Source organism: Chiloscyllium plagiosum, chromosome 30 (assembly GCF_004010195.1).
Source record: "Chiloscyllium plagiosum isolate BGI_BamShark_2017 chromosome 30, ASM401019v2, whole genome shotgun sequence".
Lineage (NCBI taxonomy): Eukaryota > Metazoa > Chordata > Chondrichthyes > Orectolobiformes > Hemiscylliidae > Chiloscyllium > Chiloscyllium plagiosum.
This window is the reverse complement of record NC_057739.1, coordinates 20,388,948-20,414,072: the sequence shown is the minus strand read 5'-3', so window position 1 is coordinate 20,414,072 and position 25,125 is coordinate 20,388,948. Positions and strand designations below refer to the sequence as shown.

Below are 25,125 nucleotides of genomic sequence, written 5' to 3'. Positions count from 1 at the left end.
CCTTCACCTCCTTGAGGTCCTCCGTGACATCCACCCCCATCGTCTGCAGCAGGAGCAGGTTCTGCATACTTTCCTGGAGCTGGGACAGTTTTCCCCGCCTCTCTCTCGCCTCCTGAACACCTTTGAGGATGAAGAACCTCTTGATGTTCCCTTTTACTGTTTCCCACCAGTCCGCTGGGGACTCAAAGAGGGGCTTCACGGTTCTCTAACCTGCGTAATCCCTCTTGAGCTCCTCAATGTTTCCCGGGGTCAACAGCTTTGTGTTCAGCTTCCACGTTCCCTTACCAGCCCCCCTGCTATCCTGTAGGTGACAGTCGGCCAGCAGGAGGCAGTGGTCGGAGAAGAACACCGGCTTGACGTCGGTGGATCTGACCGAGAGCGGATAGACCCGTCTGCCCGTGACCAGGTGTATCTACGCTGCGCTCCGTCTGCAGGGGCGCTGAAGACGTCGTGATTGTTGTTCCTCACTACTTTGAAAAGCAGGAGAAAACTTTCAGAACTACCCTACTATGCTGCTAATATTGCATTTCCTCTCAACTTGTGCACAACACTGTAAACCGCACCTGACTGAGCAACCGATCATTTCTTAATTGGAGAAACCATTTAAAGCAATTTGTAAAATCCACAATTTCGGACTGTTTGCTCACCACTTAGACCATAAGATTTAAGAGTGGAAATAAGGCCATTCGGCCCCTCGTGTCCACTTCACCATTTAATCATGGCTGATGGGCATTTCAACTCCGCTTACCCACCATCTCCCCGTAGCCCTTAATTCCTTGCGAGATCAAGAATTTACCAATCTCTGCCTTAAAGACACCCAACGTCCCGGCCTCCACTGTGCTCCGTGGCAATGAATTCCACAGGCCCTCCATTCTCTGACTGAAGAAATGTCGCCTCATTTCCATTCTAAATTTACCCCCTCTAATTCTAAGTCTGTGCCCACGGGTCCTAGTCTCCCCACCTAACAGAAACAACAAACACTTGACAAATTTGTTTCTATTGCAGAAAATCCTCGCAAGTATGATAACAAGTTTGTCTCTCCCTTGCTTTCTTTTTCCAGACATTTCTCTGCTGAGCACCATGTGCCTGTAAATGAGTACAGACTCATTTGAATTGAGGCTTTGCACCTTTTGTGTGTACAGTGCAAACACTCAGAAAATATTACCCGAGAAATGTGACATTCAATTAAGCTGATATGTTTATCTCATTATCGATCCATTTATTATTAGTAACTGTAAAATCAAGTCAATTTATTTATTATCTGCTAGCACGTTACTTCTAACTCCTTAGTCTCTGAATATATTCTTGTATTACATCACCAATGCAGGCTCCAAAATACTGAGCATTTTTAACACAGCTGCACCAACTCATATCCTTTCCTTTCATTGTGAGGGATGAAATGGATTGTAAATACTGGCAAAAACGCAGAGACAGAACAGAGACCTTTTTACATTTTAGGGAAACACTTGTTCCATTCATTCGTATTATCTTTGATAGTTTGGTCTGCTCTGCATTAATCACACACAAAATATAAATAGCACTGAAAAATTTTCCAGAAGATTCTATGGTTTACACAGTAGTCCCACAGTCAGCCCTAGTCCGTGGAATAAGATCTGTCCTTTCCGGTCTGGTCCAGTTTTCCTGGTTCTGTCTTTTTCTTGAATCAGCGTACTAAATTTCATCTTTCGATGCATCCAATAAGCTAAAATTAGCTGTCTCCATGCTTCAAATAGATGCACAAAACTCTAAGCTGCTCTGCACAGATTATCATAATTCCTTCAAAGTATCACTCCCTGTAAAATTGATAACCATTATCATTTTGGACCTGGCTGACTATTATTTGCAATAATTCATTTATGTAAATTATTTTTATGGCACGTCTTAAGCTTTTCATTAATTGTGTCATTCTCGTTGTATGTTAATCTTTGTATCATGGAGACTGTGTATGTTTTTATCACACTGTCATCAGTGTGTTTTGTATGTGAGATATGATTCTTTCTACCCTTTGAGCGATTAACTGAATTTAAATCATCCCAGCAGCAAGATTTTTGAGTTTTTGAAATAAAGAAAGTTATTTTTTGATATATACAAGTTCCAGAGAACTCACTCTGACATATATTCACAGTCACACTCAAGATTACTACAGATGAGAAAAACAATGCAATTACAATGTGTGGTTGCCTTAGTCTGTTTCATGACATGTTTTTAGTTTCTTAGATGAGTGGGTGCTTGAGTAGAAGTAAGAGTCTTATAAAACAGAGAATTCTGAGCAAAATGTGAGGCTCCTTGTAGTCAGTTTTCTAGGAGGTTCATTCTCAAGTGAAAGTCAGACTGGAACAGATTAAAAGAGTCCTTCTCCCAATATCAAGGTATTGCTGTTTGTTTCAATGGCCGCTTAGTTGCCTTGATAGTTTGATGGCCTTCTAATGGAGTTCTGTCATCCCTAGTTGCTCTTGAGAAGGTGGCTCTGAGCTGTCTTCTTGACCCGCTGTAATTCATCTGTTGTAGGTTGATCCACATCAGCCTTCGGGAGGGAGTTCTAGAATTTTGACCCAGCAAAGCTGAAAGAACAGTGATACATTTCCAAATCAGCATGGTAAATGGCTTAGAGGGAAACTTGCAAGTGGTGGTGTTCCAATGTATCCGCGCCCCCTTCTTCTAGAGAGGAGTAGTTGTGGATTTGAAAGTTGTATCAGGAACCTTGGTGAATTTCTGTAGCCCTATTAGCATTGGTAGTGGAGGCACTGAATATTTGTGGAAGTGATGCCAATAAAGTGGGCTGCTTCGTCTTGATGTCAAGTTTCTTTAGTGTTGTTGGAGCTGTAGTCATTCATCACATTCCTGACTTTTATTTTGTAGATGATGGATGGCTTTTGGGAGTCAGGAAGTGAGTTACTTGCTGTATATTTCCCAGTTTCTACGCTGCTCTTGTAGTCACAGTTCTTAGATGGCTGGTCTAATTCAGTTTTTCTCGCTCATAGCACCTAGGGTGTTGATGAGTGAAAGATTCAGTGATGGTAATGTCATTGAATGTGAAAGAATGATGGTTAGTTTCTGTCTTGGTCGAGATGGTCATTACCCCATCATTTGTGTGGTGTGAACGTTGCTTGCCACTTGTCAGCCCACTGTTGGATATTATCCAGGTCTTGCTGCATTTGAACACACACTGCCTTAATATCTGAGGGGTCGCAAATGGCACAATCATCTGCGAAAATCCCACCTTCTGAACTTATGATGGAGGAAAGTCATTGATGAAGCAGCTGAAGATGGTTGGGCCTAAGACACAGCCCTGAGGAACTCCTGTAGAAATGTCCTGGAGCTGAGATGATTGAACACTGACCAACCACAACCATCTTCCTATATGCCAGGTATGACTCCAACCAGCTAAGAGTTTGCTCCTGAGATCCATTGTTTTCATTTTTTCCAGGGCTTCTTGATGCCACTCTCAGTCAAATGTGGCCTTGATGTCAAGGGTTGTCACTCTCACCTCACCTCTGGAATTTAGCTCCTTTGTCCATGTTTGACCAAAGGCTGTAATGAGGTCAGGAGCTGAGTGACCCTGGTGAAACTCAAACTGGGCATCACTGAGCAGGTTAGTGCTGAGCAGGTGCTGCTTGATAGCACTGTTGATGACACCTTCCATCACTTTACTGATGAGTGAGAGTAAACTGATGGGGTAGTAATTGGCTGGGTTGGACTTGTCCTGATTTTTGTGTACAGGACATAGCTGAGCAGTTTTCCACACTGTCAGGTAGATGCCAGTGTTAGAGCTTGGCTAGGGCAGCAGCAAGTTCTGGAGCACAAGCCTTCAGTAAAATTGCCGAGTGGTTGTCGAGACCTATAGCCTTTGTAGTACATCCAACAATTTCTTGATATCACATGGCGTGAATGAAATTAGCTGGACTGCTATCTGTAATGCTGGGGACCACTGGAGGAGGCTGCGATGGATCATCCGCTGAGCACTTCTGGCTGAAAATTGTTGCAAGCGTTTCAGCCTTGTCTTTTGTCCTGATGTTTTGGGCTCTTCCGTTATGGAGGATGGGAATGTTTGAAATCCTCCACTTCCCCTGGGGCCCGGGTCACTCGACAATCTTGGGAATTTGGTATATGTCCTTTCAGTGATAGCCACAGCCTCCCAGTGGTGCTAGTAAGCACAGGCTCTGAGTGACCAACAGCTCTCAGTAGGTGAGACACCTGCCCGCAGGGTCTTGATTCCAGGGGAAAGCCCACCAGTGACCTCAGCACTGCCTGATTACTTCTTGTTCAGCGGATCATCCCGTATAGAGGCAGTGATGGTGTTTTGCTGGTTCTCCAGGATCCCAATATCTGAACAAGACTCTACCCCAAGTCATTACATAAAGAATTCAAGGGAAATTACTTTTATACAAAACAATTTAGTTCCACCGTGGTTCCATTGTTCAGGAGGTTGAAAGTAGTGAGGTCAGAAATATGGTTTCAAGGTCGCAAGAGTTCACCAGCAAGTAGGAAGGTGGTTTGAAGTGTGTCTACTTCAATGCTAGGAGCATCTGGAATAAGGTGGGTCAACTTGCAGCACTGGTTGATACCTGGGACTTTGATGTTGTGGCTGTTTCAGAGACATGGATAGAGCAGGGACAGAAATGGTTGTTGCAGGTTCCGGCATGTAGATGCTTCAGTAAGAACAGAAAAGATGGTAAAAGAGGGGGAGGTGTGGCATTGTTAGTCAAGAACAGTATTACGGTGACAGAAAGGACATTTGAGGACTCGTCTACTGAGATAGGGCTGAGATTAGAACCAGGAAAGGAGAGATCACCCTGTTGGGAGTTTTCCATAGGCCTCCGAATAGTTCCAGAGATGTAGAGGAAAGGAAAGAAAAGATAATTTTGAATAGGAGCGAGAATAATAGAGTAGTTTGTTATGGGGGACTTCAACTTTTCAAAATTGACTGGAAACACTATAGTTTGAGTACGTTAAATGGGTCAGTTTTTGTCCATTGTGTGTAGAATGGTTTCCTGACACAGAATGTAAACAAGCCAACAAGGGACGAGGCCACATTGGCTTTGGTACTAGGTAATGAACCAGGACAGGTGTCATACTTAGAAGTAGGTGAACACTTTGGTGATAGCGACCACAATTCGGTCATGTTTACTTTATCGATAGAAAGGGATAGGTATATAACACAGGGCGAGAATTATTGTTGGGAAAAGGCAATTATGATGCGATTAGGCAAGATTTAGGATGTATAGGATGGGGAAGGAAACTGCAGGGGATGGGCACAATTGAAATGTGGAGCTTATTAAAGGAACAGCTACTGCATGACCTTGATAAGTATGTACCGGTCAGGCAGAGAGGAAGTAGTCGAGTGAGGGAGCTGTGGTTTATTAAAGAAATTGAATCTCTTGTCAAGAAGAATACTTATGTTAGGATGAGACATAATGGGTCAGTTAGAGCACTTGAGAGTTACAAGTTAGCCAGGAAAGACCTAAAGAGAGAGCTAAGAAGAGCCAGGAGGGGACATGAAAAGTTGTTGGCAGGTAGAATCAAGGAAAACCCTGAAGCTTTCTATAGGTATGTCAGGAATAAAAGAATGACTAGAGAAAGATTAGTGCCAATCAAAGAGAGTAGTGGGAAGTTGTGCATGGAGTCCAAGGAGATAGGGCAAGTGCTAAATAAATGTTTTTCATCAGTATTCACATTGGAAAAAGACAATGTTGTCAAGGAGAATACTGAGATATAGGCTACTAGACTAGGCAGGATTGAAGTTCAGGATTGCCAATTCTGGAAGATGTGAAAATACTTGAGTCTCCTAGGATCCTCTGAGAGGACAAGGAGGAGATTGCAGAGCCTTTGGCTTTGATCTTTATATCTTCATTGTCTAGAAGAAGAATAGTGTTAAAAGACTGGAGCATAGCAAATGTTGTCCCCTTGTTCAAGAAGGGGAGTAGAGCCAACCCTGATAATTATAGACCAGTGAGCCTTACTTCAGTTGTGGGTAAAGTGTTGGAAAAGGTTATAAGAGATAGGATTTGTCATCATCTAGAAAGGAATAAAAGTGGATTAGGGATAGTCAACATAGTTTTGTGAAAGGTAGATCATACCTCACAAACCTTATTGAGTTCTTTGAGATGGTGACTAAACAGGCGGATGAGGGTACAGCGGTTGATGTGGTGTATGGATTTCAGTAAGGCATTTGAAAAGATTCCGCGCGGTAGGCTACTGCACAAAATATAGAGGCATGGGATTGAGGGTGATTTTAGCAGTTTGGGTCAGAAATTTGCAAGCTGAAAGAAGACAGAGGGTGGTGGTTGATGGGAAATGTTCATCCTGGAGTTCAGTTACTAGTGGTGTACCACAAGAATCTGTTTTGAGGCCACTGCTATTGGTCATTTGTATAAACGACCAAGATGAGAGCATAGAAGGATGGTTTAGTAAATTTGTGGATGACACTTAAGGTCGGTGGAGCTGTGGATAGTGCTGAAGGGTGTTGCAGGTTACAGAGACACATAAATAAGCTGCAGAGCTCAGCTGAGAGGTGGCAAATTGGGTTTAATGTGGAAAAGTATGACGTGATTCACTTTTGGAGGAGCAACAGGAATAAAGAGTACTGGACTAATGGTAGGATTCTTGGTAGTGTCGATGAGCAGAAAGATCCCTGTGTCCATGTTCATAGATCCCTGAAAGTTGCCACCCAGATTGATAGGGTTGTTAAGAAGGCATACAGTGTGTTAGCTTTTATTGGTAGAGGGATTGAGTTTCGGATCCACGAGGTCATGCTGCAGCTGTACAAAACTCTAGTGCGACCGCACTTGGAGTATTGCGTACAGTTATGGTCACCGCATTATAGGAAGGATGTGGAAGCTTTGGAAAGGGTGCAGAGGAGATTTACTATGATGTTGCCTGGTATGGAGGGAAGGTCTTATGAGAATGGCTGAGGGACTTGAGGCTGTTTTTGTTAGAAGGTTGAGAGGTGACCTAATTGAGACATCTCAGATAATCAGAGGGTTAGATAGGGTGGACAGTGAGAGCCTTTTTCCTCGGATGGTGATGGCTAGCACGAGGGGACTTAGCTTTAAATTGAGGGGTGGTAGATATAGGACAGATGTCAGAGATAGTTTCTTTACTCAGAGGTTAGTAGGGGCATGGAGTGCATTGCCTGTAACAGTAGTAGACTCGCCAACTTTAAGGGCATTTAAATGGTCATCGGATGAACATATGGATGAAAATAGAATAGTGGAGGACAGATGGGCTTCAGTTTGGTTCCACAGGTCAATGCAACATCGAGGGCCGAAGGGCCTGTACTGCACTGTAATTTTCTATGTTCTAAACAGGATTTAGTAGTTAGGATTTGGAATGCACTGCCTGATGAAGTGATAGAAACAGATTCAGTGTGAATCCCACTACTTCTCTGCTGTAAATTTCCTTCAGCAAACCTTTGCAAATTTGAACACTAAGTTCTCCATTTATTTAAATGGAAGCATGTAAGAATAAGAATGGTGTTTTTATGTTTAGTGTTTTTTTTCCCTCAGGGCAATATTACCCTTGTCCTGCTAAGGCTCAGAGGTGAAATCCAAACTCTTCCTTAGAGTCACTTGTATACAGCTACCTCAGTAACATTACATGCTTTGAGTAAAGGATAAATGTATTTTCCTTTGCATATAATGTTGAGACCAGACAATGGGCATAATTGATCAGTTGTAGCGTACTTTAAGAATTAAGACTGTATTAATAACCATGAATCCATTGTCGATTGTCAGAAAAAATCCTCTGGTTCACTAACGTCCTTTAGGGAAGGAAATTTGTCATCCTTACCTGGTCTGGCCTACATGTGAGTCCAGATCCACAGCAATGTGGTTGAGTCTTAACTGCCTTCTGGACAATTAGGGATGCGCAATAAATGCTGCTTGGCCAGCGACATCCTCATCCCATGAATGAAGAAAGAAAAATATGTTACCAGCAGGGGAAATAAAGGATGAAGAGTGCAGTAATTCAGCAGTTGGAACAAAAGGAATCAACCTCTGGGCAATAATTCAGTTCCTTTACTCGGTGGCAGGTGGACTTTGTGATTATGGTGCAGTGCTACCTTGCCTTTGGTAAACATAAGGTGTTCGGATGGGTGTTTAACTCCTCGCTCACCACATTACTGCCTGTGATGAAGGTGCAATCTGAATTTTTGAAAGGTTATTTCTGGGCTTACACAATAGTCCCACACTGACCCCTAGAGATGATCTGTGTCACAATACACTACTGGCATTAGAAGGTGGGAGGAATTTTGATCAATCAGTTTTTATTTGGTAAATGTCAAGGAAGAATAAAGAATATGCAGCACAGGTACTGTGGAAAATAACATCTTATTAGCCATTGTTTGCATTGTCTTTGATAAACGCAATAGTTTTGTACAATGCAGTGCCAAGACTTTGGAAATGGGTCACTTCTAAGCCCATTTGTTCATGCCTGAGATATATATTTGAGGGAATTGTTTCCGACATGGAAAATACCTCAGATACTCATTGAATCCCAACTGTTTGTGATGTTTTATGGCAGTAGCACATATCGTATTATGTGGCCATAGGCTATTTGAAAGATGTTTGCATCCATAGAAACTCATGCTGTTAATAGAAATGTAACTTGACTATTTTATAAATCTGTCTGTACAATTCAAACGGAAAGTTTTTTAAATATGAGAAATGTTCGGTCCCTGACCCTAATCAATCGTTCCTGGGTTGTAATGAGTTGAGGGCCTCCTCCATTTTTAGTAATATCCTGGCACCGACTCTTTCACTAACCTTTGGAGTCAACCATTCTTGTGCTTTTTAAGTGAACGGATCCAGTTTTTCTCATTACTTCAATAAAGAGTAGAATATTATAATAATGTGCTGTTGGATTACTTTCGACTCTTGGTATTGATAATCACACTGTGTTATTTTGTGTTAACACAATCAATTAAATTCAGCACTCCCTACATGTAGTAACACTAATATAAATCCCTGTTCTGGCAATGAATATGCGAAATTGATTTTTAAATGCTGAAGTAATAGCGTCTGGGTGGAAGAATCCCTCCATGGCACTTCCATCCTTATTGCTGTACTTAAAGTTTATACCAATATCGCACACATTTTTCAGAGCCAGACTGTGAGCTGTAGGCACTTAAGAGATGATGTGTATCTATTTTACAAAGTTAAAAATCACACAACACCAGGTGATAGTCCAACAGGTTTAATTGGAAGCACACTAGCTTTCGGAGCGATGCTCCTTCATCAGGTGATGTAGGCCGTGTGTTCACTGAAACCAACTTAAATCATAAATCATTTTAACTGTAATGTTAATATCCCACCTGATCCCCATGTCCAAAAGTCTGAAAATATATTAATCTCAGCCTTGAATATATTCAACAATTGAGCATCAATAGGTCTCTAGGAGACAGCAATCCAAAGATGATGTTGCATGGTTGTATTACTGCTAAGTTTATAATCCAGAGGTCAAGGCTAAAGGTTATGAAGACTGTGGTTCAAACCCCACCACAAATACCTGGAATTAAAAAATTAGCCTTAGCATTGGTGAACATGAAATTGCTATTGGTCATGGGGTCCAAAGAACTTGCTGACATGAATCCTATTAATTTTTCTGGATTTTCTTTATTAATATTAGTTACTTTTAAGTTCATCATTTGAGTCAGATCCATGTTTTAATGCTGTTTTTGATATGCTTCTATTTGTTTCCACCATGGAGACCATAGAAAAAGCATTAAAACACAATTATTCTTTATATTTTCTTACTCCCCATTTTCATTTCTCTGGTTGTCAGCTTTTAAGGACCCATATTCTTTTCCTTATTATTACTCAAAGAAGCTTTTACAGTTTGTTTTTGTATCTCTTGTAGGAAGTGATGACAATTATCATAGAATTCCTATAGTGTGGAAGCAGGCCATTCGGCCCATCAAGTTTACACTGACCCTCCAAAGAGCCTCCCATTCAGACCCGTCCTTAGCCCTGTAATTCTGCATTTCCTACGGCCAATCCACCTAGCATTGGATCATGGGAGGAAACACACACAAACACGGGGAGAATGTGCAAACTCCACACAGAGAGTCACCCAAGGCTGGAACTGAATCCGGGTCCCTGGCGCTGTGAGGCAGCAGTGCTAACCACTGAGCCACCGTGCCGCAATGTCACACAATATCATATTTAACTTTGCAGCAACACAAAATTAACAAGGCCAGAACTGGGTAGACATTGAAAATAAAATTCATACATAATATATTAAGCATTTAGTTCCATAGTCATCATCTCCCCTGGTGGGAATTGTATTAATTGTTGTTGGACATACACAGGAGAAAGTGAGGTCTGCAGATGCTGGAGATCAGAGCTTAAATGTGTTGCTGGAACAGCGCAGCAGGTCAGGCAGCATCCAGGGAACAGGAGAATCGACGTTTCGGGCATAAGCCCTTCTTCCTGAAACGTCGATTCTCCTGTTCCCTGGATGCTGCCTGACCTGCTGTGCTGTTCCAGCAACACATTTCAACACAGTTGAGGGAGATTGGAACAAAAGGGAAAGACCCAAAGGATGGAGCAATTTTCATACAAATTTCTATTTTTTGCAATATTCATTCTCATTATTAATTGCTGTGAAAAACGTTGTTGAAAAGATTTGCAGATTCTAGGTAATTTCCTCATTTTGAACCAAGTGGGACTAAAACACTACTTGCACAGCATGAATAAAAGGAAGAGAGAAGCAATCATTATATATTTTATATGTATACATTCATGCATATGTACATATAAAGAGAAACATGTGGTAAAAAGAGACAGAGACATAATTATGAGAAAGTGAGGACTGCAGATGCTGGAGATCAGAGCTTAAAAATGTGTTGCTGGAAAAGCGCAACAGGTCAGGCAGCATCAAAGGAACAAGAGAATCGATGTTTCGGGCATAAGGCCTTCTTCAGGAATGTTCCTGAAGAATCGATTCTCCTGTTCCTTTGATACTGCCTGACCTGCTGCACTTTTCCAGAGACATAATTATGCCTATTTGTATATATCACAAATAAGACTATTTGGCAAGTGTATGAGGCAGATCTTCTTTGACAACACCTCCCAATACAGAACACATGGCTGGAATGCATGTTTTAAAAAAAATCATATGGGGATGACAGCATGGTCATAAATCAGGCAATTGAATGTTCTGACACATAGACAACTTATCATAATTTTTATCAAAGAAATCAAGAAGATGCAGCAAGATGACTGCTTCAACAAGATTTACCTGCCTCACAGAGGCATAATATCACATGAAATGTCAAAGTAAGTTTAAGCACGATGCAGAAGATTTGTTCACCTTTCTCAGAGTTCGATAAACTGAAGCAAGGTTTTTACTTCTCATTGTTTCAAGAGTCTGAGCATTCTCGTCCAAAACAGAATTCCAAATATTTACACCAGAAGTAGAGATCCATTCATATTGTTTTCCATCAGTGTATCATCCTGGAACTTCCACTCTCTGTCTAACTGTCACACCACACTACAGTGGCTACATAAGTACATGGTTTTCTCAAGAATAGTTTCTGCTGTGAATAATTCTATTTCAAAGCTTACGATGGATATGCTCAGAGATTTCATTTTCACTGTAAGCTGCAAAAGATGCTCTATGCCTCAAGATTAATCCCTTACACTGCTCTGAATGTGCCAGTTGATTTGGAATATGCACATTCAATTGCACAGAATTTTTATATGTTTTAATTCAAGGCAAATAATTATTTTCAGTTCTGGGCAGAGTGCACCTCTTGAAGGATATATTTGCCTTGGAGGTAGTACAATATGGACTCATATTGGTCCATTGTCCAATATTATACTGAATATAGAAGATTAACTGCTGGTCTAATTGAGTTAGTTAAAATAATTGAAGTATTTGATTAGTCGAGAGAGAGAGTGAAATGATCTGCTCTGGCAAGGGTGTCAAAAACATAGGCAAAATCTTAAGACCGGACTCTGTGCTTCCTGGGTAACATCAGCAAGCACTTCCTCGAATAAAGGATAGGGAAGATATGTAACTTTATCATCTGAAAACACTGCTGAGGAAAATTTAGAAAGTCAAAATTGGGATTTTTTTTTCAAATAAGATTATGGATGTGGAATTAAGGTGAGTAAATGGAGTGAAGGTGCAATTAGCCATTAAAATTTAGAAGAATGAGGAGAGATCTTATCGAAACATGTAAAATTATGAAGAACATAGAATAGGTGGAAGCAGGGAGTTTGTTTCCACTAGTGAATGAAATTAGAACTCTGGGCAGAACCTCAAAATAAGGAGAAGCAGATTTAGGACTGAGTTGAGGAGGAATTTCTTCGTCCAAACGGTTGTGAATCTGTGGAATTCCCTGCCCAGTGAAGCAGTTGAGGCTACCTTGTTGAACGTTTTTAAGGCAAAGATATATATATTTTTGAACAGTAAAGAAATGAAGGTTATGGTGGGCAAGCAGGTGAATGGAACTGAGTGCACAAAAAGATCAGCCATGAGTAGGCTTGAGGGGCCAGATGGCCTACCCCTGCTCCTATTTGTTATGTTCTTATGAAAAGAGAAGTAAAGCTCAAGGAACTAACCTATTCCTGTTTCTAAGTCCCCTACAAAATGTTGAAAAATGTGGTGCTGGAAAAACACAGCAGGCCAGACAGCATCCGAGGAGCAAGAGAATCGACGTTTCGGACATGAGCCCTTCTTCATTCCTGAAGAAGGGCTTATGCCCGAAACGTCAATTCTCCTGCTCCTCGGATGCTGCCTGACCTGCTGTGTTTTCCAGCACCACATTTTTCAACTCTGGTACTCCAGCATCTGCAGCCCTCACTTTCCTCTACAAAATGTGCCAATGTTGTTTTGTGTGTAGGCCTCAGGGGTCATAGGTTGGCTTTCACTGCGTTGACCATTCTTCCATCAACTGTGCATGATTTGAAATCTGCCTGTAGCTGCAAGAAAATTGCTGTTTGATTTCTCCAGCTTCTGAATCCCATTTTTCTTCCTGTACGATAGCTAAGCTTTCTTTCGTAAGTATCATCCCTTCTTTTGGAGGTTATTGAGCTTCATTTCCTTAATCTGCTGCATGCATTCTCTCAGAGATTGCTGTGACTCTCCCCTTCTGAGGCTGCACTTTCCCACATTCATACTCATCTCACACTTTCAAATGATTGACTGAAAAATGATAACTATTCTACACTGTTGCTTGATCAACTTAAAAATGATTCCACACATTGTAGGTCCCACTTGAGAATTCTACGTTAAGGAAGGGGGAAATGGAAGAGAAATGGAAACCAGCAAACATTGTGAACAGGAAACGTTGGAAATTTTTAAAATACTTGCCATGGAGGTAAAGTCTTGATAGCAATGTGATACAGAGGAAGGCAGACTCTACATTCCTCACGTCTGCCATATTCAATGAGATTATCCTTAAAAGATTCATTTTCATCTTAATAAATGATCAGAAATGGAAACTATGTTTTGGTGACCTTTGTCTTATTATAGATGTGTATAGTTTGTATCTGCCATCTGAGTCTGATTTTAGTACCTGCTAAATGGAGGATGATCAGAAAATTCTTGGCCTCAGCTATGGTGTTTGCATCGAAAATGGATACATCTTCCTCAATATCTCCTAACAAAATAGTTGTCTTGGTATTAATAATTCTGCACACCAGAATCCAAAGAGTGGTCTGCATAACCAAGGAAGCTGAAAGTGGAGTTGCAGGTAGACAGGGCGGTGAAGAAGGCGTTTGGCAAGCTCACCTTTATTGGTCATAATGTTGAGTTTGGGAGTTGGGATGTCATGTTATGGCTGTACAGACATTGATGAGGCCACTTTTGAAATACTGTGTACAATGCTGGTCACCCTTAAACTTGAGAAGGTGCAAAAAAGATTTACAAGGGTGTTGCTGGGACTGGAGGGTTTGAGCTATAGGGAGAGGCAGAATAGGCTGGGACTATTTTCCCTGGAGAGTCGGAGGCTGAGGGGTGACCTTATCAAGGTTTATAAAATCATGAGGGGCACGGATAGGTTAAGTAGACAAGATCTTTTTCTCGGGTGGGGGAGTCCAAAACTAGAGGGCATAGGATGAGAGTGAGAGGGGAAAGATATAAAAAGGATCTGAAGGGTAACTTTTTCAAGGAGAGTGTGGTGCCTGTAAGGAACGAGCTGCCAGAGAAAGTGGCGGAGGCATTTACAATTACAACATTTAAAGCTATCTAGACGGGTTTATGATTAGGAAGGATTTAGAAAGATATGGGCCAAATGCTGGCAAGGTCAGATTGGGATGTTTGATTGGCGTGGATGAATTAGATCGAAGGGTCTGTTTCCGTGCTGTTTGACTCCATTACTCTAGCAGGTCTATTATATCATTCAGGAAAAATGCATCCTGCTCCTGAGCACACAATAATGCTTGAACATTTCCAGACCGTTATAGTCTGTATTTTAATCTTCTGTGCTGCTTTGCAGCTCCAGAACGGTCATCTTCTGGCATTCAAGACCCTCTTTCATATTGGACAGGCTGAGATCCTTAGTGGTGCTAACCACGTTTTGCTTCTTCTTCCTGCACTTTCCACTGACAGGTATTCCAAGTGTACCCTGTTTCTCACCTCGTTAAAAGCCTTTGATTTACAACAATCTGGTTCTCACTTAAGGACAGCTGGTTGTTCAGCAGCTTTTAGGGCACTTTGCCAGCATTGTGTAGGCTTTGCAGTGTCTCCCGATGCACAGACTGGGGCTCAGGTTAGCCTTCAAGTCCTTCATTTCCAGCACTGTGTTGCTGCTGGCTTTCACCTAAGGTGCTCCTAGTTTCATGCCTCAGTTTCTTTGAATCTTGTCACCATGTACTGTCATGTCAGAAGTTCTGGTCTACACTTCAATATCTGAACCTATGACAGGCTGTATTAAGCATAACCATATAGAAACGTTGGTAAGAGAGGACATCTCTGGAACCCTACCGACTAGGATCCAATGTAGAGTCCCACCACACATTGTCAGTGTAGAGAAGCGTGAACACATGCAGCAGCAGGTTCAAGAGCAGCTTCTTACCCGCCATAATTAGGCTGATGAATGGACTGTCTAACTTTACACAATGCTGATCTTGTTAATGTTGATCTTGCCTAGCGCACACCCTGTTTTTCACTCTATGATCTTTATGTCCTTGCTTACTATGATCTGCCTGTACTGCTCGCAGACAAAGGTTTTCACTGTTCTTAGGTACACATGACAATAAATCAAATCAAATCAAGTGAAATCCTAAGAGAATTTCCAAAAGAAATGTTGATCATTTTGGTAAAGTCTCAACATAGTGTTGCAACATAGGGTAAACCCCTTTGCTAATTTAAACCCAATACACAGAGAAGCTTACCTCCTGCCGTAATCGGTTAAATTTTGAGAGCAAAGAACTATCCCAGAAGTCACTATTTAAAGTAAAAATTAATGATTTTCTTAACAACTATTTACAACTCCTTTCTCTTAAACCTATCTTTTACCTCCCCACTCTACAATACAGGTCTGATTAAAAACCCCAATTAAATTTTTAAAAAATTCAATTTTCAAGCCAGCCAGCTGTCTAACCTTTATACCTCTTTATACCTTCCACTGTAGATTTTCCTCTGTTGTTTTTTCTTCAGTATTCTGCTTCACGGGTCTGTTATATGAACAGGTACCTTTCAGAGAGCTATTTGGCTCGCAGTCTATATTTATTGGTTTTCTTAGCAGTTCTCCCTCCAACTGTTCAAAATGTCTGATGTTATATTCCGAAATATCAGATCATTTCATTGGTTTGATGTTATCAAAATACTAAATTCAAATCTGATTGGATTTTGGATCTGGAGCGTAATTTAAACTGATTCGCTGAATTTGAATTTATTTTTGTATCATGGCTACACAACTCCAGCTATTTGTTTCATCCACATTTTAAAATCTTTCAGAACACTTTGTGCCAGCCAGAAATTTCAGCTCCCTTAAAGGTGCAGTACATGTTTACAACTTCATAACAATAGTTTCCCAGAAAGTCCCCTGTAGTGTTTCAGAGTTCCAGTCTAAACCTCCAGCAACACATGAGCAGTGAAAGATAATGTATCTTTAGGTAGCACTAGAAACCTTCAACAATGGCTTGCTTTCCCCCAGTCAACTGGTTGTTGACAGGAGAGACCATTAAGATAAGTGTTAAATACTGACATGTCATGCAGTCTCATTAATGAAAATAAATTTGTTTCATTAATGAGTATTGGCGAGCAATTTAATTGGCATTCAGCTATTTAAAAATGCTTTGGGTAGGGCGTTTCTGGTGCACTGTTCAACTACTTTACCAAGATGGCAGCTTGCCCTAAATGTGGATCAAATCAGCATTTAAAATACCCCATCTTGGCCGTCTCATTGGGTTGCACAATGGCTCAGTGGTTAGCACTGCTGCCTCACAGTGCCAGGGACCTGAGTTCGATTCTAGCCTCGGGCGACTGTCTGTGTGGAGTTTGCACATTCTCCCCGTGTCAGCGTGGGTTTCCCCCGGGTGCTCTGGTTTCCTCCCACAGTCCGAAAATGAATTAGCCATGCTAAATTGCCCATAGTGATAGGTGCATTAGTAGGGAGTAGGGGAATGGGTCTGGGTGGGTTACTCTTCAGAGCATTGGTGTGGACTTGTTGAGCTGAAGGGAATGTTTCCGCACTGTAGGGAATCTAATCTAATCTCTCTCACAGATTCCACAGACCTGAAGGTACCTTTTGAAAATCGGTCTGGCATTGTCTTATAGATATTGTTTGGGAGAAAAATATAGGTGTGAAATTGGAGAAAACTTCTCTTCTCTTCCCGAAATAGTCCCCTGGAATCTCCTCCATCCACCTGAAATGGAGGAGCAGACTCAGTTTAACATCTTATTTGCAACATTCATATCTCCAGCTGTACAGCGGTCCTTCAGTACTGCACTGAAGTATATAGGCCAGGGTATGCGCCACATACATACTGTAATATTTTTGGTTTTGTTCATGAGTGGAACAGGTAAAAAGAAATGTCACTTGCAGCAAGTTGATTTTAGGTATTCTGTTTTTATCTTTCGTTGTATTAGTTGAAGTGAAAAAATCACAAAGGTCTATTCTCATTCACACTTCATTTGTTTTTGCAGGTGAACCTCTATGCTGACCCTCCAAAACCAAGTCAGAGTGTCCAAATGGCATCACTTAGCCAGGGTTCAAAGGTTATGACATTAACCATCCCCCATCCACAAAGAGCTGAAATTGGCCCACCTTTGAACTCTAGTGAACAAGCAGGTAACTAATAAAACATTTAAAACCATCGGAGGAAAATAATCTCGATAATATCAAAACACAAAGGAAGGTGGAGATTTTTAACTTCTAGTGCACTCTGAATTGTCCGATGTTGTTTGTTGCTATGGTCTTGTGTTTCTGTCGTTGTCACGAAAGCTCCTTTTTGACACTGAGTTCCTTTTGAATACTGAAGCAAAAACAGAAATTATGGGGAAAACTCAGCAGGTCTGGCAGCATCTGTGGAGAGAAGTAGACCAGCAGAAGGCTGGAAGAACATGGCAGGAGGTGGCAAAGTCAACGTTTCAGGAAGAAAGCAGAATTCAACAGGGAACCATTCTGAAGAAAGGTATCTCTACGTTCTATCCATAAATGCTGCCAGACCTCCTGCATTTTCTCTGCAATTTCAGTGTTTGTTTCTCATTTCCAGCATCAAAAATTGGATTTTTTTTTGTTTAGAATACTGAAAGTCTGGTTTGGGAGGTTTTGTAGAACATTGTATAGAATCTTTTTGGCAAGTGGGTGGGGCAGTAGGCTGAGCACTGCCTTTAAATCTTTGGGATTTCGGTTGAAATTGGTGTTTAAGGTTACAGTTTTGAAGGGGCTGATGTTCATGTTACGTTGCTTTACCCATTTGACAGATGTTTCATACAGCCCTGCTGGTGGTGACAAAGTAATCTACTCTAGTTTTTGGAGGACACATATATTTTTATCAGTTCCCTAATAATTAATTACACCCATCCAAGTAGTTGTACTTACTATTATCATGCAACAAGCATTCTTGTTATGTTAAAACAGTGCCTCTTCTGTAGATACTCTATAATCGTGCCTTCATGACCACCATTAGCTAGATAGACTCAAGACAAAGGAGGATTCAGGCAAACTACCTCAAATAGCACTTACCCAATACAACATACTGTTGGAGCTTGCAAATGCTACAAGGTACAAGGTGTAGAAATCTGGGCAAATATTGCAAAAAAAATCAGGATCACGGTTGAAAGGATCACCTTTGTTATGTCTGAAAGGGACTTAATGAATCTTAATTCACAACAAGACAAAAGCATCCCAAACTGGTACCTTGGATGAATTGGCGATATCACCTTGACAGGATGAGAGTACAGGCAAAGGGAGGTTTTGCCACACTGGTATATTGTAAGGGATATTCTTCTGTGATTATGGCAGAGTGAAGGAAGCACGACTTTACATCTGATTGTGTGGCTTGTTGTTGACATTGGACATCTGAAATGGGAAATATTCTGTTCTCTGTCCAGCACTACCATCCTTCAGATGCATGCAAAAAGTCAAATCTTTTGATCTAGAAGTTTAATTTTGTTCCCTTTAGTTTTCAGTTCAATATTTCTGCATCTATGGCACTGTTTTAATTTGGAGATTATATTGCCGTTTCTAAGGGATGGTTAACCCGTGCCAGCAGAAATATGTTATGACAAGTAGAGATAATGGACAGGAATACACTGGCTTATCCCATGTAATTGTGAGTTACAGGGAGTCCTTTCCCACCTTCCACAACTTTTCACAACTCCATTCCAAGAAAGGTTTTTAAAAAAAACAAATAAAGCTCAGGGTAGTTTGAGCAAAACATCTGGAAAATTTGATTTTAACCCATTTCACTGATTAAACTAGTCTAGGAGACACTGTCAAAGGATGTCTATCCCTTGCAAGAGAAGATCTTCACCCTAGCCAGAATGCTGTCACTTTCTATGCTATATGGGGAGCTCTTTGATAAAACAATGATAGCATTCCTGTGCAACCCCTCCCATTATAGAAAAACAGTGCTTAAAGTGTTGGTGATGTAATCATTTTACAGCCAACACATGTTTTAAAAGTTCACGCTTTAGAAACAGTGTTCCCAATTTGTCAATTGCGTTACAACGAATTTGCGTTAACAAAATGCGCGTAACAGCAGAACGACCTGTACTGCAAATCTGAAGTCACAGCATGAACATGTGACCAGCTTTATAGCTCCATGTCTCTCTGGGAAAGGAAAACTGGCTGCTATCCTGTCTATAATGTTGCCCCTAACCACATAGAGAGTGTGAGGGTGCCCGATGGGCTCACATAAATACGTCTAAGCTCAGCAGTTTTTTAAATAAAAATCTTATTGCTCCTCTTTTTTACTTTCCTAAAGTATACAGATCCAGTTAAATCAAGTTGCTTTAAACTCAGGATTACTCTTGAGATCCTCCAATGCACCTTTTCCAAAACTTAAGCTATCTTCCCAATGTGAGGAGCCCAAAGCGAGTCTGGAGCAAAGTCTTCTACAAGGAGGAGAGAGTTCTCTGTGCACTGCATGGGATGAAACAATGAGAGCAGCTCTGTTCCACAGGACCCAAACATTATAATGAGGAAGACAAGGTCATCATCTCGAGGTGCATAGAAGATTGCAGAAAAAGCAGATCATCAACCAGATTGACAGCTGGGAAATAGCTATTCCCTACCTGCCACCTCGTTAAAAAGACCTGGCCTGGCTTATATGTGTTTCCAGACCCACAGCAATGGGATAGATTCTTTCTGGGCTATTAATGATAAATAAGTGCTGGCCTAGCCAATGACGATCACATTCCATGAATGAACAAAAAAATGCATCCCTATTGGAAACTCCATCAGAGGTTACATCCTGATCAATTGAACGTAACTGGGTTTTTAATCAGTGATTAGTGTATTAACTATTACTGACTTTAATCCTGGAAAAAAATAGATTTACAGTTCTGGAATGCTACTTAGACTAATTTTCTTGGCATTTTTTTCACCATTTCTGCTCTACCACCATCCGTCTGTGTGCGAAAAACTTTGTTTGCTTCACGTTGAATGTTTTAAAAAACAAATTGATTTTAATGCCTTCTATTCCACTCTGTTACTGGCTGTGAGAATTCTTTGATGTGATTAGCTGAGTGTGGACAACATAAATGGTATCATCTACAGCTCCAAGCTCAGAGTCCCCATTAAAGATCACCGCAATCAATTGCATATTGAGAGCGATAAAGTTTCCAAAACAGAGTTTGCTAGATCTCTCGGCAAGGGGTCCTTCAAGATCAGCAGCAAGTGTCCTTGCCTACATTCTTCATTCGAGGTACTCTGCTTATCTTTAACGAGTGGAGGCGGGACTGGGGGTAAACAGGCAGTCCTAAGGCGCTTGAAGTGCTAAAGTTGATTGGAAATCTGTTTCATTTTGCTGCTTTGCTCTCCATAGAAATTTGCAGCATTTAACTTCTCCCTAACAGGTGTAGAAAATCTGATTGGCAACATCATTGTGATATGTTGCCTGAGGAAAAGAAAAAAATCATAGAAGCCCAACAGTGTGGAAACAGGCCCTTCGGCCCAACACTTCAAAGGGTAACCCACGTAGACCCATTCCCCTACTACTACTCCATTTAACCGAGACTAATGCACCTAACCTACACATCCTTGAACACTATGGGCAATTTAGCATGACCAATTCACCTAACCTACACATCTTTGGATTGTGGGAAGAAACCAAAGCACCAGGAGAAAACCCACACAGGAGAATTGCAAACTCCACACAGACAGTCACCCGAAACTGAACTTGAACCTGGGTCCATGGCGCTGTGAGACAGCATTGCAAGCCACTGTGCCACCCCAAATGATTATACAGTTTGGCACTGATGTTTGTTTTAGAAGTGCACACATTGCCTTTACACAAAGAGTAATTTCGTTACAAAGAATAAGAATCTGTTACACTGCTTTGTTTTCCACTCAATACACAACTCTTAGCTACCGGCCTTGATGTTCCCCTCTATTAAGACAGTGAACATTTGAGACTGATGGATACTGAGGTCCTGTTTCAATGATGCTTGGTATCAGGGACAAGAGCAGAACTCATGGGTTCTGTGCTGCTCCTAGCCTGGTCTCCAGGCCAACCAGAGCAGGCCACTCATAGCTCTGGGTCCCAATTATTGGGCTCCGAGTCATAGACTCATAAAGATGTGCAGCACAGAAACAGACCCTTTGGTCCAACTCGCCCATGCTGAACAGATATGCCGTATAAATCTAGTCCCTTTTGCCAGCACTTGGCCCATATCCCTCTCACACCTTCCTATTCATATGCCCATCCAGATGCCTTTTAATTGTTGTAATTGTACCAGCCTCCACCACTTCTCTGGCAGCTCATCCATACACGCACCACCCTCTGTGTGGAAAGGTTGCCCCTTCGGTCCCTTTTCAATCTTTCCCCTCTCACCCTAAACCTATGCCCTCCAGTTTTGGAGTCCCCCACACCCCCTGGCCGTTAACAATGCTGAAGTCATGGTTTAACCCACACCACATCTGAAACTACGCCCATATTGTTACATCAACATGTTTTGTACCATTCCTGTAATCTGATCAATTTGAAAAGGACCCATAGCAAATGGAAGCCCTGGGGAAAGCTTTACAGAACCGTTTCGATATACAGCATTAACTTCTAGTGTGTACCTCAGCAACGTGTCACCTCACATCAAGCTCTAGCTTTGTGATTGCCCTTATTACATTCAAATCCTACCAACCATGATAGGACGTGACCTTACAGCATTAGTTCAGAAACATTACCATTGTCTTTCTCCAGCTGTCATTTGCTGAACCTACACCAGTTCCTGGAAAGAGTCTCCTGAACCAGTGTAGCTAGAATACCATTTTTTTTAATGTTAAAGATCACACAACACCAGGTTATAGTCCAACCGGTTTATTTGGAAACACAAGCTTTCAGAGCATTGCTCCTTCGTCAGCTCCCTGAACGGTAGTGCTCCCAGTTAAACCTGTTGGACTATAACCTGGTGCTGTGTCATTTTATTTAATGTAACTGTTGCTGTTAAAGGAATTAATATAGGGGTATTAAGTTACAGTAGTTCTTTGTCTGAATTCTGTTTTCAGAATGTCCCTCAGTAATAGAAAAGGGTGAAGTAATAGAAGTTGCCAGTACATCAGATACCACTTTGACTTTGACCGAATGTCCCTCTATTGTGGAGCCCACAGCAGGGGAGTGTCTGACATGGGCCTTAGCCCAACAGGCAGAGGCACTGCAAAAGCAGGTGAGTGCAAATGATCTCATGAAGATTATTGTTACTTTTCTAAAGGTGTCATGACAATAATCGTTTCACTTACATTAAACATTAAACTTGCCAACGTTCTACCATTAATTAACATATTTGAACCCATGATGTTTGTGTTGTATCTGTTCCTTTTTGACTTTGAGTGACCCTTTCATTAAAAGAATTCCCATTGAAAGCAGACTACTGATTTTATTTTTAAATAACCGTCTTACAATAGATGAACATATTTGAAGTAGCTTTTAGAAAGCATAGGAGTTTCAAGAAGCAGAAATAAAGGAAGAAGAAAGACCTGCATTTACATCCTGCTTTTTATGATTTCTGGCTATCTCAAAAATATAGAAAATAGGAGCAGAAAGAGGCCATTCACCCCTTAGTGTCTGCTCTATCTTTCCAACTGATCATGGCTGATCATCTAACTCATTACCCTGTTTCTAATTTCATCCTGAATCCTTCGAATCCTTCAGCCCTAAGAAGTATATCTAACGCCTTCTTGAAAATACTTAATTTTTTGGCCTAAACCTATTTCTGTGACAGATATTTCCACACACTCAGCCTGCTCTTGGTGAAGAAATTTAGCCTCATCTCAGTCCTAAATGGACTACGCAGTACACTTAAACTGTGATCCCTGGTTCTGGACTCCCTGGTCATTGGAAACATCTCTCCTGCCTTTACCCTGTCAAGTCCCATTAGCATTTTATAGGTTTCTATGAGATACCCCAGATTCTTCTAAACTCCTGTGACTGTAGTCCTAACTGCTGAGTCTTTCTTCATAACCAGTTCTGCCAACCCTGGAATCAGTCTGGTAAACCTTTATTGGATTCCTTCCAAGAGAGTAAAACTGCACGCCGTACTCCAGGTGAAGCAAGGCCACTGTACAATTACAGCAAAACAGCCCTGCTCCTGTTTTCGAATCCTTTCATCATGAAGGCCAACATGCCATTTGTTATCTTCACTACCTGCTTCAGCTGCAGGCTTGCATTCAACAACTGCGGTCAAAAGACGACCAAGTCTCATTGCACCTCCCCCTTTCCCAATTTATCGGCATTCAAATGAAAATGCACCTTCTTGTTTGTGCTGCCAAAGTGGATAGTCATTATGCTTCAAACTCAAATCCAAATTACACTGAAACATCTCTGCATCCTCCTCACAAATTGAGCTCCCACCCAGCTTTTGGTCATCTGCAGATATTACCTTTATCTAAATCATTAATATTTGGGTCCCACTAGTCACTGCGTGCCACTGAATCTTGAAAAAGGGTCACTGGACTCAAAATGTTAACTGTCTTTTCTCCACAGATGCTGCCACGTTTGCTGAGTTTCTCCAGCAATACCTGTTCTTGTGTATTTCGCATGTTCAGCATCCACAATTCTTCGTTATATTCCATTCCTTATTTTCTGTCTGTTAAACCTTTCTCTATCTATGTCAGTACACCACCCCCAATCCCAAGTTCTTTAATTTTACATGCTAACTTCTTATGTGGGAGTTTATGGAAAGCCTTCTGAAAGTCCAAATAAACCAGATGCACTGTCTTACCCTTATCAACTCCACTAGTTACATCCTCATAAAATTCCAGTAGATTTGTCAAGCATGATTTTCCTTCCATAAAACTGTGCTGACTCTCCCCAATCCTGCCACTGTTTGTTGAGTGCTCTGCTATTAACGCTTTCATTATGGACTTTAGTGTTTTCCTTTCTATTGAGTCAGACTAACCTATTCTCAAAGTCATGTACTGCTAATAAAGTACTTATGAAATGAAGTCACTGTTGTACTGTAGGAATAAACAAAAACAGAAAAATGCAATTTAAAAAATCGCTTGCACATTGTGGACATTGAACCAGAGCTCCATCATTTTTAGAACATAGTGGGTAACCAGCGAATCATGTGCTCATTTACAGAACTTTTCCTATTTTCAATTTTATTTTGAAGTGGAGGTGAAACTGGACAGGTTCTGTCTCTGCTGGCTTCACCAGTTCCATGTCCAGCTGGTGAAACTGACTATGAAGCCCAAGGACAGTATTTTAAGGAATATCTGCAACTTGAAAGCTTCCCTTCACTGCTCACATTCAGGGTCCCAGGAGAAAGAAATCTGACCATCAGCAAAGTCTTTGACAAACCACTCAGTTCGAGAGTAATTGGGAATGGATGACAAATAGCGAAAGAATTTTTAAAATGCAACCATCCAGAATTGGATACTGAAGAGGAAGAGGGTATCTTTTGTTAGATCATGCCCAGTTAAAATTGATGACCATCTTATGACAACCACCTTGTCTTTATTTATCTTGTATATTTCAATTAATCTGTCCAAATGACCTGTGGATTTGTGATTTCTTTCCTCCCATCAGATGGATGCATTCGAAGGGTTGCTTAAAGCAAGGAAGATAGCACCAGTTGCCCAACAAAAGGTAAGTGGCCGAGGAGCCTGAACTAGGTGTTGTACAATTTCACAGGAACTACATTCAGTCCTTCCAACAATCAGGTGAGTTTTGAAACAGAAACAGAATTGACAGCTACACTCTGCTGTTGAGTGTAAATACCTGCAGAATGGGGGGTACTGAATGGCAATATTAAAGTGATGTGAACAGTAAAGACAGTTGTTAATGGGCGAAATATAATGGGTGGATAAATAGGTTACAGACAAATTTTCATTACAAAGCAAACAGTTTTGTGTTATTGAACATGTTTGGATCTGAAAATGTTTATACAACATGGATACTGTGTATTAGAAACACCACGCATTCGTTGTCAATGGGCAATATTATTTTGAATTCCTAAAGGTTAGATCTCTCCAGTCTAAAAGGACCACAAGGAGTCTCAAAACAAATTGCA

General features: G+C 41.1%; 1 protein-coding gene across 8 annotated transcripts in view; it reads left to right on the top strand.

The window, feature by feature from the left end:
- The window catches only part of akna (AT-hook transcription factor), a 194,525-nt gene that overhangs the window by 108,103 nt on the left and 61,297 nt on the right, over nucleotides 1-25,125 (top strand). For all 8 annotated transcript variants that reach the window (XM_043720010.1, XM_043720009.1, XM_043720011.1 and 5 more), the window contains 3 exons: nucleotides 17,098-17,242; nucleotides 22,121-22,278; nucleotides 24,642-24,701. In XM_043720010.1, the coding sequence (XP_043575945.1) occupies nucleotides 17,098-17,242; nucleotides 22,121-22,278; nucleotides 24,642-24,701 (363 nt within the window). The remainder of the gene's footprint in view (nucleotides 1-17,097; nucleotides 17,243-22,120; nucleotides 22,279-24,641; nucleotides 24,702-25,125) is intronic.